Consider the following 18802-nt stretch of genomic DNA (forward strand, 5'->3'; position numbering starts at 1 on the left):
CATATGATTTATCAATTCTATTAAAAAATTACGTAGATTTAGACAATTTTTTATCAGCTCGTTATTTTTATTTATAATTTCTGTTATTTTTTCAAACTCTCCTAATATTCCATCTTGATGATCATAAATTCTTAAATGATAAAAATTCTTCAATGATAACAAAATGAAAATAAAAAACAGGTGATAATTCTTCCAAAGTCTTCCACAATTCCTGTTCAGAATGATGTGGCTTGTAATATTTGCTAATCCATTGAATACGATCTTCAGACCAATTTTCATTATTCATTTTTTAATTAGTTGTCTAAAAAAAAAATTACAGTAAAAAAAAAATTAAATAAACAAAACACTATCATGAAAATTAATGTTTAATTAGGTAATCTAAAAAAAATTAAACAGATAAATGATTAAAATCATATTCTAAATCGTGAGTATATTCAATGTGTTTATAACTAAAAGATAACAATTTTAAAAAGTTTTTTGAAATCATTTTTACATTATTTAAATAATTAAAAAAAAAACTGTTCTTTTCCATTTCATTCATACCCTCTTTTGATATTAAGTCTAATGAATCTGTAAATATTTTTTCTGTTTCACGACAAACAAGCTCAATTAGAGAAAAAAATATACAAATAAGATTCTAGTATATTTAATGAAATACTTTCAATAGTTTGATAAAAAATCATTTTCATATTATTCAAATTATCAAGTGCTTCATTAAATGAATTAAGTTGATGATTTTGTACATATGCCATTATGCTTTCTAATCGTCTATGTTGTTCACAATCTAGTTTTTTAATATCTTGCCAAGTAAATAGGATTTGATTTTCTTCTTGCTTTAGTTTGAAAATAGTATCCCAAAGATGTTCGTCTTTATTCATTTTTTATTAATTTTTTCTAAAAAAATTTAAAAAATTATTTATACCTTTTTTTTAAAAATACCTTATATTAAAAAATTACTTAATTTTACATTTGATATACAAATTATTTTCAATTAAATAATCATTAATGTCAGCTTTTTTTATAAAATTGCAATATCCATATCCACAATTTTCTCCATCTTTAGCTGGTCGTTGAAAAGAAACATTATTCTCGGTAATAAAACTTTTTTTCATTTGTTTACCATTATGTCTACACAGTTTAAAAGTAATAACACGATTTATAAAAGGCCATTTTAAAATGGTATCATAAGGTGAGGATCTCATTATTATATACAAACCAATTTCTTTTTCCTTATGGTTATCGCATTTCATATTGATATTCATTTTCATTAAAATTTGATAATTTTTATAATAAAATTGCAAACTATAATAAACTTTGCTTTCATTTTTTAATTGCTCTTTAAAATTTTCAAAAATCCATATCTTGCTGCCATGACCATTATTATTGTGCATTTCTTCTAAAATGGATACTCGAAAATCTAAATTCATTATTTTCTCATTATACAAACCATTAAATAAAATACTCGGATTGTCAGTATAAATGGTAAATGAAGGTCTATCAGCCATAATTTTTTTTTACTAATCTAAAAAAATAAAAAAAATTTATAAAAAAATATTACAAAAATTTTATTTTCTAGTGGAAATAAAACCACCCTTTCTTTCTTCATCTTTAATCATTGTCATTTTCACTTCACGACAACAGCAACCCTCGATTTCTACTACATTTTTTAAAGCTTTAAATGATTTCACAAATCCCATTTGAGCAACAGCATCTCCACGTTTAATAATATAATCTTCTTTTGAATGATTCATCAATATGACTTTAGTTTCATCTTTATAATCAGCGTCTATTATTCCTGGAGAATTCAACACAACAACACCATATTTAAGAGCCATACCTGATTTTGAGTATATGTGTCCTACTAAATCTGAATTTATTAAATCAATATACACTCCAGTGCTTACTAAAATACGTTGTTGTGGTTGAAGTAAATAATCCTTTGTGCTTCTCAAATCAAAACAAGCGCTCTTTTTTGTTTCATAAAAAGTCCATTCATGAGTATCTTTTATTTCAATCCTTTTAATCTCTTTTGATTCATAAAAAGACCATGGATAGCGTTTGCTACGAGCATCTCTTATTTTAATCATCTAAAAAAATTTTAAATACATACATTGTGTTTTTATTAAAGAATAAACTACATGTTCTCTTTTTTTTTTATGAGAAACAATACAATTTTTACAAAAACTTAATTTACAAAAAAAAACAATAAAAACAAAACAAATATAGTTTTTCACAAAACCCACAGAGCCCAAACCAATAATAATAAATTTTAAACTGTTTTAAATCATTTTCGTTTAATGGTCTATTAAAAAGTTCATTAATATAGGGCAATAAAGGCACACTAGTATTAAATTCAGTATCTATCCACATATTCAAAAATTATTCTTCTATTTTTTTACTAATTTTCTATCGTAATCTTCTTCAACTAAAGATTTTTCTATTCGAACACTACCATCAAAATATTTGTATTTTAATTTTACAATTTCCATTCTTGTTCTTTCATAATAACTATTTTCTTCCTTTTCCATTTTTTTGCAATCTAAACACATTTTTTATATCTCACTGTCTTGAGCAGAAGATGTTGATGAGTTGAACAAGTTTTTCCCCCTTTTTTATATAAATGGTAGTCATAACAACATCATCTCTATCATTAAAATAGAATTAAAGTATCAAAGTACAAAGTTTAAAGTACATCACACCACATTTTTGAACATTAAACTCTTCATAGGGAATTAACGTTTTTTTAAAAAAAAAACTTGTTTGGTACTTGTTTTTTTAATCTCTCTTTTCAACTCAAACAGTATAAAAGGAGTTCATTTTAATTTAAAAATTTATTCAAAACACAACTAAACAAAAATGTCAGAGTTTTAAACTGTTTATTGCAACGATAACACCTATGTTAAATTTGCAGAATTAGCTGCTGCTACTTTGTGGCTTATCGAATTTAAAGAAGCAAAAAATGTAAAAGATAAACAATATTCAACTCTCAAACCACTGGCACAATTTAACTATGTTAAAAAAGAATTGATTTACAAACCAAAAAATGAGGGCTGTGAAATTTTGTTACAATGGAAGTACAGAGATATGTGCGATCTCAACAAAACAAATTATTTATTCAGATCCGAACTGAAATTAACAAAAGACGAAAAAGATGCTGCGTGTGAAGCAAAAAAAGTGCGAGTGAAGCAAAAAGTCGAAATAGCAGAAATACCAGAAGTACCAGAAGAAGACGAAGAAAAATTTTTTTGTAATTTTTTTAATTAAATCTATTTTCCTATATAAAGGGTAAAATAATAAGTTCTAGTTCATTTTTGAAAGAGAAAATAACTAGCAAACAACTCGACGAAAATCTCATTAAAGCCGTTCAACTTTTTTATCCAGATAACGATTTACATCCTATGTTGTTTGAATTTTACCATTTAAATAACACGTATAAAGAATGGCAAGAAATTATATTTACTTACTTAAAAAATTTTAACTTGGAGTTAAACTTAGAAGAAGAAAAATACAAGGATTTGTATTATATTTTTATAGCTAAAGACTATGAAAACTGGCTTCATTTGTTTGAAAAACCTTCTCGTCGTTATATGAATTTTGCAGAACAATCACCTTCATGGAGAACGAGCATGTTTGAAGTATGTCGCATGATGAACAATGATTTTTTAAATGTAACCAAAACCAAAGTAGAAAAACAACACGAAGAACTAAAAAAAAAACTAGAAGAGTTTATTAAAGTGTATAAACTTTATTACAATTCAAAAAACATGGAAAAGCAATGCACTCCGTGGAAAAGCAAACTTAAACTGACTTTGAAGTATTATTTTTTGTTTCCTTATCTATCTAACAAATGGGAGTATGATAACTTGAAGAAAAATTGTAAAATATTAAAAAACGTTTATCCTGCTTGCATGGACCAAACGCCTTACTTTTCGTTCAATGATAACGTTTTTCATAATGCCTATTACACCATTTATACACCTGCTCCTGTTTATGAATATTTTATAGAAAAAAAAGTACACCAAGAAGGAGATAAAGTTTACATTTATAAAGCCTTTGAACGTTGTAATTTTCACGAAAAAAGTTTAATAGAAATGTTGCCTACTGCTTAATGGTTTTTTTTTCTTTAAAAGAAACTTTAACATTTCAATGGTACTATACAGAAAAGAGGACGAAGTTTATAATTACAATACTAACGAAATAGTATTGAAACAAACTATACACAGAAACACTAATTATACCAAATATTATGTCACTGCAAAAGAAGGATTATAAATAAGACATTTTTTTATATATTTTTTATTTTTTTTTCCATATCAAAAAGTTGATATACAAGTTTATTAATACGAAATATATTGTCAAAACATTCACAAGTGTCTTTTTTCAAAACTTTCATACATTGCATGTTTCCTTTTATAAGCGAAATTAAATTTGCATATTTTTTCACGCATAATTCAGTATATTGATCAACACATCCGTTATTTATGAAACCATTTACAAAATCTTCTAAATACAGTGAAAACATAAGCGTTTCGTATTTGGCGCAATGTTTGTAAGAATGTTCTCTATAAATACTGTGCTGAAAATGTTCCAAACACAAATCTTCGTTGTTTGCGTAAACAGGTAGTTTGGCGATTTTAGGAAACAAAAAATGTGATAAATCAAAAGTGTAAATGTTATTATTTTTTATAGTTTCCAAAACATCTTTCTCAATATGACCACCTTTATTAAAAACTAAATTAAATTCATATTTATCAAATTGTTTTTTCAAATATGGAATTACTGAACTGCAAAATATAATCTCTCCAGTATATTTAAAAGTATGATAGTATGATAAGCCATGAATATTATTTAGACAATAATAATAAGTTTTTTTGTATTTTTCAGGTAATTCTTCCAATTTTATGCACGGTATGACTTGAACGTGATAATATTTTTTGTCGTTAGGCTTAATTCCCGAATACAATGTCTTCTCCAAGGATGATTATTATTGTTGCTAATGTACTCAATATCTAACATCCACAACTAAAAAAAATTGCTTTTTTATTAAAAAAAGAAGCATATTCTTTTAATAAAATGAATAAAAAAGTATAAAAAATCAATTTAAAAAAAAAATTATTTATATTTTTTTTTATTAAAAATGAATCGCGTTGATAGCATCATTAAAACAATTCACAGCAATTGCGCAGTGTGCGCGCTTGATGAGGTGTCTAAAAGATACAAACATTATGAAAACAAGTCTGGAAATTCTTTACCCTCATCTGATCGTGTAGAAGAAGAACATTTTACAGATAAAAAATCATATATATTTTTACAAAATGTACTCGATTCAAAAAGAATAACATTAAATTCTTACAGTATTGCAAAATGTTTTAAAACAGTCAATTTAATAATTTACTCGAAAATCCTCAACAATGTCTTGTTCATCACAACTACTTTGATGATTTAAAAGAACAACTCGATGATAACTATATAGCTGAACTTTATAAAGCCAATCTTACTGTTTTGCTACTAGACAGAAGCCTCAAACCTACTATGGATCAAACAGACGGTGATCAAACAGACAGTTTGATCACCGTTAGATACGTTTACAACAAAAGTAATACCTACCGTCTCATCTTTGATAGAAAAACTAGATAGAGCTTTAAAAAAAAAAACTGTTAAAAGAAACATTGAAGGAATTATAAAGGAAGGAACCAGCGATAAAAAAACTTTATTTGTTAATATATTACACGCTATTGTAACTATATTTATTACGAGCTTTTTTAGTTTAGAAAAAGAAGAATAAAAATGGCTACTGACGAATCTTTGTCTCGTTTTTTTATAAATTCAGAATTTAAAAATTATTTTATAGGAGTTTATGCTTTTGATCAGTTGAGTCAAACAAAAACTCATATTCATATTATTAATCAAATGAAAAAAAATGGTTCTTTTATCATTTACAACAATGAAACCACAAAAGAAGCAGGTCAACATTGGAGAGTGTTGATGAAAATAGACAAGGGTCATTTTTTTTGTTTTGATAGTTTAGGAGAAGAAAGTGTATTACAACAAATTCCAAAACATTTATGATTTAATAAATATTTGTTTGAAGCAGTAGAAGAAGTCAATAGCAATATACAAATCAATACTATTAACATAAACTACAATGAAATTGAAAGTAATTCTTATATAAGACAGTCAAATCATTTTCCTACATAATGAACAGCAGAAAATCGCGAGTTTTATTGGTTTACCAAATTTATTTTAAAATATAGTGAAATCACTGGCAATTAAAACGTATTTTTTTCATACAATAAATTTCATTTTCAATGGAATGATAGTAGTATATGTGGAGCACTTGCCGCTTATTTTGTAGCTAAAGTCTTTCGCAGTGAAAATGTATCATATACTGATCAAATTTATTTACCTTCGTTGTGCAGACTGTTAAACAATTATTTTTATGAAGTAACAACTCTTCATGCCTCTGCACTAATTCAACTAAATCTCTATTCATTTTTTCAATTTATTAAAAAAGAACTCTTTCCACACCATGATAACACTGCCAAACAACTGTATGAAAAAGACAATTTGGAACGTTGGAAAATCTGGAACGTGATCTATTGTCTATTAAAACAAAACAAATTCCTTTGAATTATGATATTTATGAAAAACAAATATTGGCTCAAAATGCTATTAAAAGATTTTTAAAAGATTCTGGATTCTTAAGAACAAATTATGAAGCTACGTGGGACAAATTATCTGTATTGGATATTCAAGCTATTCTATCTGTGATGAACGAAGAAAATATTTATTACATGATCCAAACTGAAATGGATAGGATTTATGCAAATAATTACAAACGATTAAAGACTGCCAATCAATTTTTAGATGTTCCTATTGATGAGCGCATAACTAAAAAAAAAATAAAAAGGCTGATAGCTCTGAATTTAATATAAACAAACATGAAGAGAACAGCACACACACTGCTTGAAGACATTGTAGAAGAAAAATGTGCAACGTCTAATGGATATAGCGAGCTGTTTTTTGTGGTTTTAAAAGATAAAAAAACAGTCACTTGTTAAAAAACTGCACTATACACGTTAAAAATAAAGAAGGATGGTTTTTTAACACCGTCACCAAAAAATCAGCAAAATACATTTTCATAAAACAATTTGTTTAACTTGCAAAGGAAAAAAGTCAATTCTTATAAAACGTTATAAAAAGAAAAAAGGAGAAGAAAAACAAGACAATATTTTATTTATACATGTTTATTCTTTAGATGAAATAATATAATATTTTTTTTACAACTGTCTTTTTTTTTTAATAATATACTTCAAACACTTTATCCGGAGGCATATAAGGGTTGGTAGGTTTTGTAACAACAGGAACAGGAGGAGTTTTTGTTTTTTTGCCTTTCCACGCTTTTTTTATACCGTATAATAGCGAACCCACTTGCAAAGCTTTGGTTACATTTTTAGGGGTTATAAAATCAGCTAATCCTCTAAGCTAATCCTTATAAAATCAGCTAATCATGCTAATCCTCTTCCTCGTCGGACTCTTCCTCGCTTACGTATCTTAGATCTATAATGTCTTTTCTGTCTTTTTCGTCGATAAACCATCCTGCAAGAGATTTTAGAACAAATAATGAAAAAAATTTTTCAGTTATTTCAAAAGAATGTTCCTCTCCATCTTCATATATAAACCCAATATTGAGTTAATCATTGGAACGAGTTACTTTAATAATTTGTCCCTGTTTCAAACGATGTGAAAAGGAAAAATCTCCCTTAGCATTATTAGTAGCTTTAAATAGCAAAATATAAAAATCAGATAATTGTGGAAATGGGTAACAATCCTCTGCATAAGTTTCAAAAGTCATTTTTTAAAATGTCTCCTTCTTCGAGTAGCCAAATGTTAAAATGACTCTTTAATAACATCAACAAAGTCTCCATATACCATTTCAAATTCGTGTTTGCTTTCGTCATAAATAAAATCAATATGGGCTTTATAATTAACACGAGTTACTTTGATTTGTTTACTTCCATCCAAACGAAAAAATAATTTAAAATTACCATGGACTTGTTTTAAACTATCATTACCTGTAAAGGTAGAAATTTCTAAATTAATAATTGATTTATAAAACCCTTGCAAACAAGTTTTAATATCCATTTTTTTCAAATGAATTTTTTTTATATCAAAAAACTAAATTTATAATTTTTTTTATAAAAAAACAACAGAAAAAACACCATTAAATATTTTTTTTTAACAATTTATTTTTGGTATTTTATTACCAACATAAAATATTTCTTTGTTTACATGTGAAATTGTATATAAATTATTTATATTATCATAATCCAATATCAAACCGCCGAAAAACGTAGATGATTTCGTGTGTCCAGTATCTTTGCTACCACTTATAATTTCAGCGATACCATTTTTGTATTCATAGGTTAAAATGTATTCACCTTGCGAGCTCGTATCTGTTCGTAAATTTTTCAAAGAGATTTTATTATATTTCTTCATATCTTTTAAGAGCCTAATATGCTCGTTCAAGTTTTCTTTTACATGTTGTTGAGATTTAGTGATAAAAATTTTTTTGCAATACTTTTTGTTCTGCGTTCTTCTATGCGTTTGTTTACACGCTTGCAATAAATTCATTTTTTTAAATAAACGTTTGCAGAGTTGAGCTTTTTTATACTTGTTTTTTAATCCAATTAAAATATGGTTTTAAATACACCACCAAGTATGGGTATATTTCCTAATAGGCTACCAAGGATACCTTTACCACGTTTTCTAAGTATACAATTTCGCCCTTTACCAATTAAAGAATGATGAGATCTAGGATGAGGTCTCGATTTTCGGTGAACAAAAATGTATCTTCTAACAGTCCTGTGTCCTCTATGTCTTCTATGTCTCATTTTTTTAAGTATTTCTTTGTTTATCGCGATCCACATTTGTTAAAACAAAACGATATATCGGTTTTCCTACTCGATCCATTTCACGATTTTGTTTATTATTTATATACTTGCCTTTTGTTTTTCTATAACACATCAGCGCTTTTCTACAATATTGACGCTTTATTTTTTTCAAATTTTTCTTAGCTCTTCTACGTCTCAGAGCTCTTAGTTCCGTATTATTAGGATCTGTTAACTCATTTTCATCAAAGGAGGTCCTATCAAAAAATTCAAAAAAAGCATCTCTATGAAAAGGCCATTGTCCATCCAGTTTATATTTGGGTAATTTAGAAGTATATTTGGTCTTAAATTACTTTTATATGTAGGTCTTGAAAATAAATTCCGTCTTACAATCATACGCGAAAAATCAACATCATCTGCAGCCATTTTGACTTTAACTTTTTTTTTGGAAGATAAAAAAACATGGTGTCACCCTGACACAACCTTATTTATTTCATCCAGAGGCGTAGAAAGAATTTTTTGGTGTTATAGATAGGCAACTTCCAGACATGGAGCAAACTCCAAACATTTATATGTTAATACTTATGTCAAATAATGAGTGTTTGCAAAAAATTGCGATGATTGGAGGCTGGGAACAAAAACGCCCCAAAATTTTCGCCCCCCTGCCCCAAACGTGAGAGCAACAAGTTGATGAAGTATTATTTGTACTATTCTTAACTAGACTTATATTCATCGATAAATTTTAGATTTCATTTAAAAATATTTTAGCGTTCAAAAATTATGACCATATAAAGTTTAAACCCCCCTCAATTTGAGGGGGTTGCACATTTTATAAAGTAATAATTTTTAAACGCTAATAGATAATACTATGAAACTTAAAATTTATCGATGAATATAAGTCTAGTTAAGAATAGTACAAAAAATACTTCATCAACTTGTTGCTCTCACGTTTGGGGCAGGGGGGGCAAAAATTTAAAGGCTTTTTTGTTCCCAGCCTCCAATCATCGCAATTTTTTGCAAACCCTCATTATTTGACATAAGTATAAACATATAAATGTTTGGAGTTTGCTCCATGTCTGGAAGTTACCTATCTCGAACACCAAAAAATTCTTTCTACGCCTCTGATTCCATCTTAACTTTGTCTTAGTATGCCTACTTACTTATGTTTTTCTTATAGTGTTTATTTTTTATACGGCCGTATTTCTTACTTACTTAGTCCTTACTTAACTTACTTAGTTCTGCCTGATTTTCCTTAGCCTGCTTACTCACACGTACTTACCCAGCCAACCAACCGATATGGGTACCGTATGGGATTTGTCCGGTAATCTGGTATGGGATACATAAGGGTATTTTTCGCGGGATCTGTCTGGGACCCGTATGGGAAATAAATGTTAAAATTGATATCGAGGCAGATTTATCAAAATGGTTTAACGCTTACCTCTTTGCAATACGTATTATTTTTTGCAATACTCTTTGCAATACGTATTATCGCGGGATCTGTCTGGGACCCGTATGGGAAATAAATGTTAAAATTGATATCGAGGCAGATTTATCAAAATGGTTTAACGCTTACCTCTTTGCAATACGTATTATTTCTTTTGCTGTATTTTGTTTAAAATTATCATATTCATAAATTGCTTATGTTTATTATTGATGATTGCATTAATTCTTTTCTTTTACATTTTTTTAATATTTTTCTAAAAAGATATTTTTGGTTTAGTTATCATAAAATATTTATTAAAAAAATGGAAAATAATGACATCAATTATATATTATATAGTTTTTGTTTTGTTTTGCTGAAGATTGTAAAGTCTCAATGCAATTTAATATTGTTATTATTAACAATAATTTAAAACACAGCTTGTGTCATGATAAAGTTGGTCTATTTATTTATCATACTGGAAACTGTTGATACCAAAAAATTAATCTACATAAACCAAATATGTGCTGGTTTTGAATATTATTTGTTTTTTAAATACTATTTATACACTAATGATGAATCAAATAAGTCTGTAAAACATGCCTTCTTAAACTTGATTCGTCTTCAATGTTAATTCGTCTTTAAAACTTTTATTTCTTGCAAAATTTCTTCGTGTAGAAAATTTAGCACTAAATATTTTATGTTGCTTTATAAAAAAATTACATTGAAATCTCTTAAAATAAGTCACTAATTTTAAAATTATTATGAAATTTCTATTATTTAGTAAAATTTGTTCATCAGACAATGAAAGTGTTATAATTCTTTTAAATTTTCGTTATTATGTTTGAACAATTTTACTTAATCGTTTAACACCTTTAGCCTCGCAAAGATATTTTTTTAAAAAGCATTCACGTTTCATAATATATTATGAAACCAAAAATATAGTTACTATAGTAAATATATATTTTTGTTTCATAATATATTATGAAACGTAAATGCTTTTAAAAAAAATTTAAAAACATTTTGAAAAGGTAAAATTGTTTAGTTATAAAGCAAGGGTGAGTTATACTTTTTAAATTATTGAATTCTCAAACTCTGTAAATTAAAATATATATATTTACTACATAATAATATTAATATGTAGTAAATAAATTTTTTTAAATTTACACAGTTTAATGTATACACAGTAATATTTATACATATTAATATGTAGTAAATATATATATTTTTAATATATATTTAATATCATATTATAATCATATTATAGTATGTATACATTTTAATATGTAGTAAATATGTATTTTTTAATTTACACAGTTTGAGAATTCAATAATTTAAAAAGTATAACACGCCCTTGCTTTATAAATAAACAATTTTACCTTTTCAAAATGTGCAATTCTGCTAGGTAAAAAAATTAGTTAAAAAAAAAATCTTAAAGGGATTTCCCATAACTTACAAGTTGAACAAGGGAAAACTTACAAGAAACAAAGAAAACTTACAAGTTATGGGAAATCCCTTTAAGAGTTTTTTTAATTTATTTTTTTACCTAAGCGGGATTGCACATTTTGAAAAGTTAAAATATTTGATTTATAAAGCAAGGGTGGGTTAGGGGTCATCCATAAAATGATGTCAGTAAATAATGGGGGGGGGGGGGGAGTGCTGAAAAGTTTAACAATAAAGGGGGTGTTGAGACCAAAATGATGTCAATTTAAAATTGTTTTTTTTAGTTTTAATGAGCAGATTTTAAAGGTATTTATATCTACTAAATGGTATAGAAATGATGTTTCGTGTGTAGGGAAACTAATATTAAATGCCGGGAATTTGATATTATATTTTATTAAATTATTTATAATATAATATTATAAATTAATATAATAAGTTTCCCAGAGACATTAAATAAATTACAACTACTAACATATAATAAAAATTACTATCGTTTTATTAATATATTACCATTTGAGTCAAGTGGTAACCCTAACCCCGTACTGCCAAAGGCTTTCCGATTCTTCCGTATGACGGTTTTGTCCATCAATTCAGTCTAGGCTAGCTAATAGAATCTGTAAAAAGTGCAATATCTACTTTGCCTCTCAAGCTATGTTGAAAAAGCACGTTTCTATCTATTCTTCTGCTTTAACACTCCCTCCAATCAAAAGAATCCAAACAGTTTGTATCGCTGCCTAGCGTCAGACATAACATTTGGCAGTCATCGCCTTGCAGAAGAGTTCGGAAACTGCTGAATGGTTAGATGAAAATAAAGTTGATGCAACGTACCTCAACATACCTCTAGAGTATGATATTCTTTTAGATCGCGGAGAACATTCACTATTGTTTCAATCAAAGATCACTTCAACAACCCATTTAGTCAGAAAAAAAATCAATGGTTTTTAAGCATTTTTACTTTTTTTTTAAGGGGGGGGGGGGTTAGTACACAAAAATTGACATCATTTATAACATTTTGGCCAAAAATTGAGTTTGACAAAGGGGGGAGGGGGAGTCGAAAAATTGAGCAAAACACTGACATCATTTATGGATGACCCCTTATACTTTTTAAATTATTGAAATCTCAAACTTTCAACATTTTAAAATTTTTTTTATGGTGCCACTATATGTGAATAATAAGTTATGATTATTTATTTAATTATATTATTTTATTATATAAAATATAATTTATTATTCACATATAGTGGTGCCATTAAAAAAATTAAAAAATGTTGAAAGTTTGATTTACCTTACTGTGTATTTAACTATAATTTATTTCATTTAGGAATTTAAATCCAAAGTACAATATTTGTATATATACTTTTTATTTGGAATAGAATGAGTCATTTTTATTTAAAACGTACACAATACCGAAAGATAGCTGCTGCGGTTTCAGAAATATTGAGTAATGCATGTGTGAATATTCCTAACTCACCTGTATCAACCTCACATGTTTCTCAAGCGAATACTGATAACTTGCCAATAAATATGGTAAAAGTGTCAAGTTCAAGTGATCCAAGTAATTTGCAAATATCTGATGTGACAGGTATTAATAATAACCTTAATAGTCAGCTTGATGATTTATATAACACTGAAGAATATAATGACTTTCCAGAATGGGCTTCTCGAAATGACGATTATAGTGATGATGATGAGAGTGATGGGGAGAATAATGACTTCACTGAAGAACTCAGTGAAAGTGAAACTTTAAAAGATAAGTTGGTTTCTTGGGCAGTAAAATTTAACATTTCCCAGACAGCATGTTGCGATTTGCTTGGTTTTTTGAATAAGCTACATCCTGATTTGCCAAAAGATGCAAGATCGTTGCTTAGTACTCCTAGAAATGTTAACATTCGAAATGTTGCTGGTGGGGAATATTTCTATTTTAGCCTGCAGTATTGGCTTTCTATTTTTACTGAAAAGTATCCTCTCAATAATGATATAAATCAATTAGATTTGCATATTAATATAGATGGTCTGCCAATTTTTAAAAGTTCAACAAATAGTTTGTGGCCTATACTTTGCTTGGTTCAAAATTCTGGGTGGTGTCCATTTCCGATTGCGGTATATTTTGGTAAAAGCAAACCAACTTCCCTTGATGATTATATGGAAGATTTAGTTTCAGAAATGATTATGCTAGAGAATACAGGGTTTAAAAAAAATGACAAATGTTACTCTATCAAATTAAAAGCAGTTATTTGTGATGCACCAGCACGATCTTTTATAAAGTGCATCAAACTTCACAACGGTTATAATTTCTGTGAAAGGTGTGTACAAACTGGAGTTTGGCTTGGGAAAGTTGTAATGCCTAATCTATTTGCTGTTTTACAAACTGACAGTAATTTCCGAAATAAAAAAGACCCTGATCATCATAGTACCTTGTTATCTCCTTTAGAAAATTTAAATATTGGTTTGGTTAGTGGATTTCCTCTAGATTATATGCATCTAGTGTGTTTAGGAGTTGTTCGAAGACTTATAAATCAATGGATACGTGGCTTGTTGGTTCATAGATTATCAAGGGCAGCAATAGATTTGATATCTGATAAACTTGTTGCAATTAAATCTTATACTCCTCGAGAATTTGCACGAAAGCCTAGATCACTCTCTGAGTATAAACATTGGAAGGCTACAGAACTTAGGCAATTTCTATTATATTCTGGTGTTGTTGTTCTAAAAGGCGTTTTGCCTAAAGAATTGTATGTTAACTTTCTGTGTCTGTCAGTAGCTATTAGAATACTTACTAGCCCATCTTTATGTAACATCTATGTAGATTATTCTGAAAAACTGTTAAAGTATTTTGTGTCAAATTTTTGCATGTTATATGGAAATGACCAGTGTGTATATAATGTCCATTCACTAATACACTTGCCAGATGATGTTCGAAGATTTGGAGTGCTAGACAATGTATCTTCGTTTCCTTTTGAAAGTTATTTAGGAAGACTTAAGAAGTTAATCCGTAGTCCACAGTCCCCTGTTACACAAATTATATGTAGATTGTCAGAGGGCCACTTACAATACTCTAAAACAAATGTTGCTGATTTCACTTCTAAATTTAAAAAACAACATTTCTATGGTCCAGTTCCATTGCCGTTACGTCACCTCTCCCAATTTAAGCAATATTTTGGTTCTAAGTTTCTAGTTAGTAATGAAAATGGAAACAACTGCTTTGCTATAGACAACAAAATTTGTTTAGTTAAAAATATTCTTGCCGTAAATGATTCAAATGATTCTGAGGCTTTTGTTGTTTATCTAGAGTTTGATCGTAAGGAGCCATTTTTTACAGATCCGCTTGACTCATCTTTACTGTCTATTTTCTATGTTGATAAACTTTCATACCTTGTAAAAGTTTATTCTTTGAGAAAACTAAGAACTAAACATTTTCTGCTGCCACATAAAAATGGTTTTGTTGTAATCCCTCAAATGCACTTTTACTAAAGTTAATATTATGAATAAAATCTTGGTTTAAAATAACAAATGTATTATGTATTAATTTAAACAGTTTTATATTTATTTAGTATTTAATAATAATCATTTGCTATTTGCTATTATCTGTTATCTGCTTTTTTTTTTAATAATTCAAATTATTTTTAAAAAATCTTATTTTAAAGTAGTTATTAATAAAACGTTTACTTTTAAAAACTATTATTATAAAATTTAGTATTTAATAAAAAATACATAATTACTGTAATTAAAAGTTTTAAAACATTTCAAAACTTATAAAGCATTTATTTAGTTAAAATATGTTTGCAATTGTTGCTTTTGAAAACACTTGCGAAACAGATTATGTTCCGTTGAAATGGCTTGAGGGAGTGGATGCTAATAATATCCAGTTGCTGATTACAAATCAAACATCAGTGAAGTGCTATTGGCCACCATTTAAAAATCCCAACACTATTTCTAAATCAAAAAATAACAGCCATGATGCAGAGATAAATTGGCCAATCTACAAGGCAAGGGTGCTGGGATTAGCTGGTAAATGAATTTTGCATATTGCATAAATTTGCATAACTTTACATATTGGTTATTTTCTTCATTTATTTACATTTATGTATGACCTTTTTATTGCCAGTTTTTATTTTGAAACAAATTTTTAGACAGTTTGAACAATGCTCGTCAAAAAGCGAAAATGGCAGAAGACACATCTAGTTTAGAAAATGCATTTGAAGAGATAGAAGAAAGTTCAGGTACTTTCAAGAAAAACAAAAAAAGACGGTAGGCATTTATTAATGTTTTTGTTTTTCTAATTATTTTTTTTTAATTATATATATGTATTATCAAGTATGTATCAAGTAGTCCAATATGTTTTATAGAAATATTATATAATGCATTATAGTCAAATATGTATATGTGGCTATAATATTTGTATAATAATATTATAATATTTCTTTATTTAAATATGTAGACAATTATTTTACAAAATAAAATACTAGTCTCTTAAATTTTTGTCACTTTTATATTGATGTAGAGTGACAAAGATCAGTTATGACCGAGAAACAGAAAACGAGGAATCTGAAAATGATCAATTGTGTAGTGTAGAACCAAAGTAATTTCTTTTACAAAATTGCTTTGTTTTTTATAGAAATTTATTTTATGTTTATTGAACCTGTGGACACTAACATTATACAAGATTACTTTTGTATTTTAAAAGAAAGAAGATGTTGGTAAGTTCTGCTCTTGTTCCAAAGCCACAGCCACCCTGCAAACTCCCATCAAGCAGCAAATTGAGAGTTGACGATCAGTTGCAACAGTGAGTTTCATTATTTGCATATACAACAGGATTTATTTATATATAATTTAATATAATGTTTTATAAAAAGCAAATATGGAGTCGTGCATGTTACACTGTAAAATAAACTTAAAGGATTCAATCTTCAAAATGATTACTGTTTTTTTTAGTAGCTCATGTTAAAAAAAATTATCAAGTATTTATTAAATAAATAAAAAAGTGATATGCTGATAACTAGAAAAAATTTATTATATATATGTATTATAATTAGCTTTTATTACCATTTCGATTAGTGATGAACATTCAAATGACTTTAACATATGGAATAGTGAACAATTTTCACATCCTATTGCTTCAACTGCTGAAAGGGCAACATCATTGTCAATGTTAAGTTCTACTAATGCAGGTAAATTCCCAATAGTAACAACTCAACTTCTTAGTTAAATATTGTTAATATTTTTAATATGAGCCATTTCTTGAATGGGCTATATACAAATGTTTTGAAAATTATTTAAACTTTTTTTTTGCTCTGAGTGCTACATTGTTAAATCTCACGATAACGGTTACAGATTTGTAAAATTACATATCATTAACTGTGTTATTACGCGGTTAAAGTCTGTAATAATTTTTTTATTTAGGATCCAGTTTAAGTCAAACTGCTAACCTGCAAACAGTATTTAATTTAATAGCAACTTTGGTTAGCAATGTTGAGGAGATTAAAAAAACTCTAAAGTTGCATACATCACTATTGCATTCTATTAAGCAAAAAGTGCTAGCTACTGAAGAATTAATTTTTGATTTGCCTGAAGATATAAAGTTGCCACTGACCACTATAGCAGAAGTTGAAACATTAGAGGAAAAGTTGTTTTGCGTTGAGAAAAAAAAAATTCTTGTAAGTTTAAAATTATTTATAAATTCAACTCGATATTTACAAATCCAAAACTTAAGTTTAGAAAGGCTTAGTTGCGTAAAATAATTTCGGATTTGATGCCATGATATCATTATAAAAGCTATTAAGGGTTGGTTGAAATCTGATGGTGGAGTAATTATATCATTTAAAAAATAATAATTCTGCTTCCTGAGTCGCATCACATACTATAAGATATTAAATTATTAAACTTTACTTAAATTGTGTCTTAAAATGTCTATATTTAACGTTATATCAAACTTTTTCGATTAAATATGTTGCTGTGTTTGAGTGAGGGTGACTTGTTTAAAGGAAGTGTGATCAAACGTGAATTTACATGATTAAGAAAGACGATTATGTCTTTTCATTGCATGTCATTTATTTTAGGCAAAACATATATCAGACATTGGTGGCGAGGATCTACGAAATTTCGTCATGAGAGCGATGCCAGTTCTACTCGATGGTCAGCTTGCTCGCCAATTCAATTTGACAGGGCAGAAAGGAAAGAAATCGTTTAAAGCACTATTGCTTAGTCAAGTTTTTTTGAGTAAGTAGTATAAATTATGCAGCATGTCTCTAGTTAATATTATTTATTACTTTTAATACAGTGTAGTTTTATTGCAATTATAGGTGCTGTGAAACTAAACCCAAATACAAATCAATATAATAATAAAGATATTGAAATAGAATTATCAAAATGGTTTTCAAACGCAAGAGATCGTGGTATTGACGGTCGCCGATATACAATTACGAAAGCTACAATGACGACTCCCAGTTCAGATTAATGGACACAAAAAACATCTTCCGACGTCTTTCAAGAATTGCTTTTGTTTACTCTTTATTTTTTAAATGAAGAAAAAATATCACCAAAATCGGTAGTATTTTATGTAAAAATTCCTTTTCTTATAAAGTCTTTTAAATATCCACCTAAATTGGGTAATCAATAATTTTAATATACGCATTTTACCTACATCCATTTGCCAGTTGTTTATGTTAATAAACGATAAAAAGTATAGAGTTTTATAACTTTTATGATTACGTACAGGCGCACTACTAAGTAGAGACAAATAAATCAGAAAACTTATGGGACCCTCATGGGCAACCCTAAGATATCCCAGATAGCCTATATAGGATTCGTATGGGCGAAATAATTGTACATATATGGGGCCCATATGGGCATACCAGAAAGCAACCGTATGAAATCCCAGATTGCCTATATGGGAACCATAAGGGCAAAAGAACGGTAAATATATGGGACCCTTATGGGCATTGCAGCGGGGCAACCCTTATGGTTCCCAGATGGGGCCCTGTGTCAAATCCCGCCGGGATCCCTTAGGGATACCCATATGGGTCCCTTATGCTCGCCCAGGTGGGTCCCT

The 18802-nt window shown here is 28.1% G+C and overlaps 1 protein-coding gene across 1 annotated transcript; it reads left to right on the plus strand.

Annotated features, from left to right (window-relative positions):
* Positions 1-15451: 15451 nt before the first annotated feature.
* Positions 15452-18295, plus strand: LOC136086039 (uncharacterized). The gene is made up of 8 exons (XM_065808282.1): positions 15452-15762; positions 15885-16002; positions 16256-16333; positions 16439-16537; positions 16810-16922; positions 17155-17408; positions 17811-17970; positions 18054-18295. Exons 1-8 carry the CDS (start codon positions 15531-15533, stop codon positions 18206-18208), a joined length of 1209 nt encoding a protein of 402 aa, XP_065664354.1. The 5' UTR covers positions 15452-15530; the 3' UTR covers positions 18209-18295.
* Positions 18296-18802: the final 507 nt, after the last annotated feature.

The sequence above is a fragment of the Hydra vulgaris genome, chromosome 10 (genome assembly GCF_038396675.1).
Source record: "Hydra vulgaris chromosome 10, alternate assembly HydraT2T_AEP".
Lineage (NCBI taxonomy): Eukaryota > Metazoa > Cnidaria > Hydrozoa > Anthoathecata > Hydridae > Hydra > Hydra vulgaris.

Excerpts from the sequence above, each read along its gene's own strand:
- LOC136086039 (XM_065808282.1), top strand. The coding sequence starts at position 15,531 with ATGTTTGCAATTGTTGCTTTTGAAAACACTTGCGAAACAGATTATGTT. Across the intron at positions 15,763-15,884 it reads AAGGGTGCTGGGATTAGCTG|ACAGTTTGAACAATGCTCGT; the intron begins GTAAATGAATTT and ends ACAAATTTTTAG. Across the intron at positions 17,971-18,053 it reads GCTTAGTCAAGTTTTTTTGA|GTGCTGTGAAACTAAACCCA; the intron begins GTAAGTAGTATA and ends TTGCAATTATAG.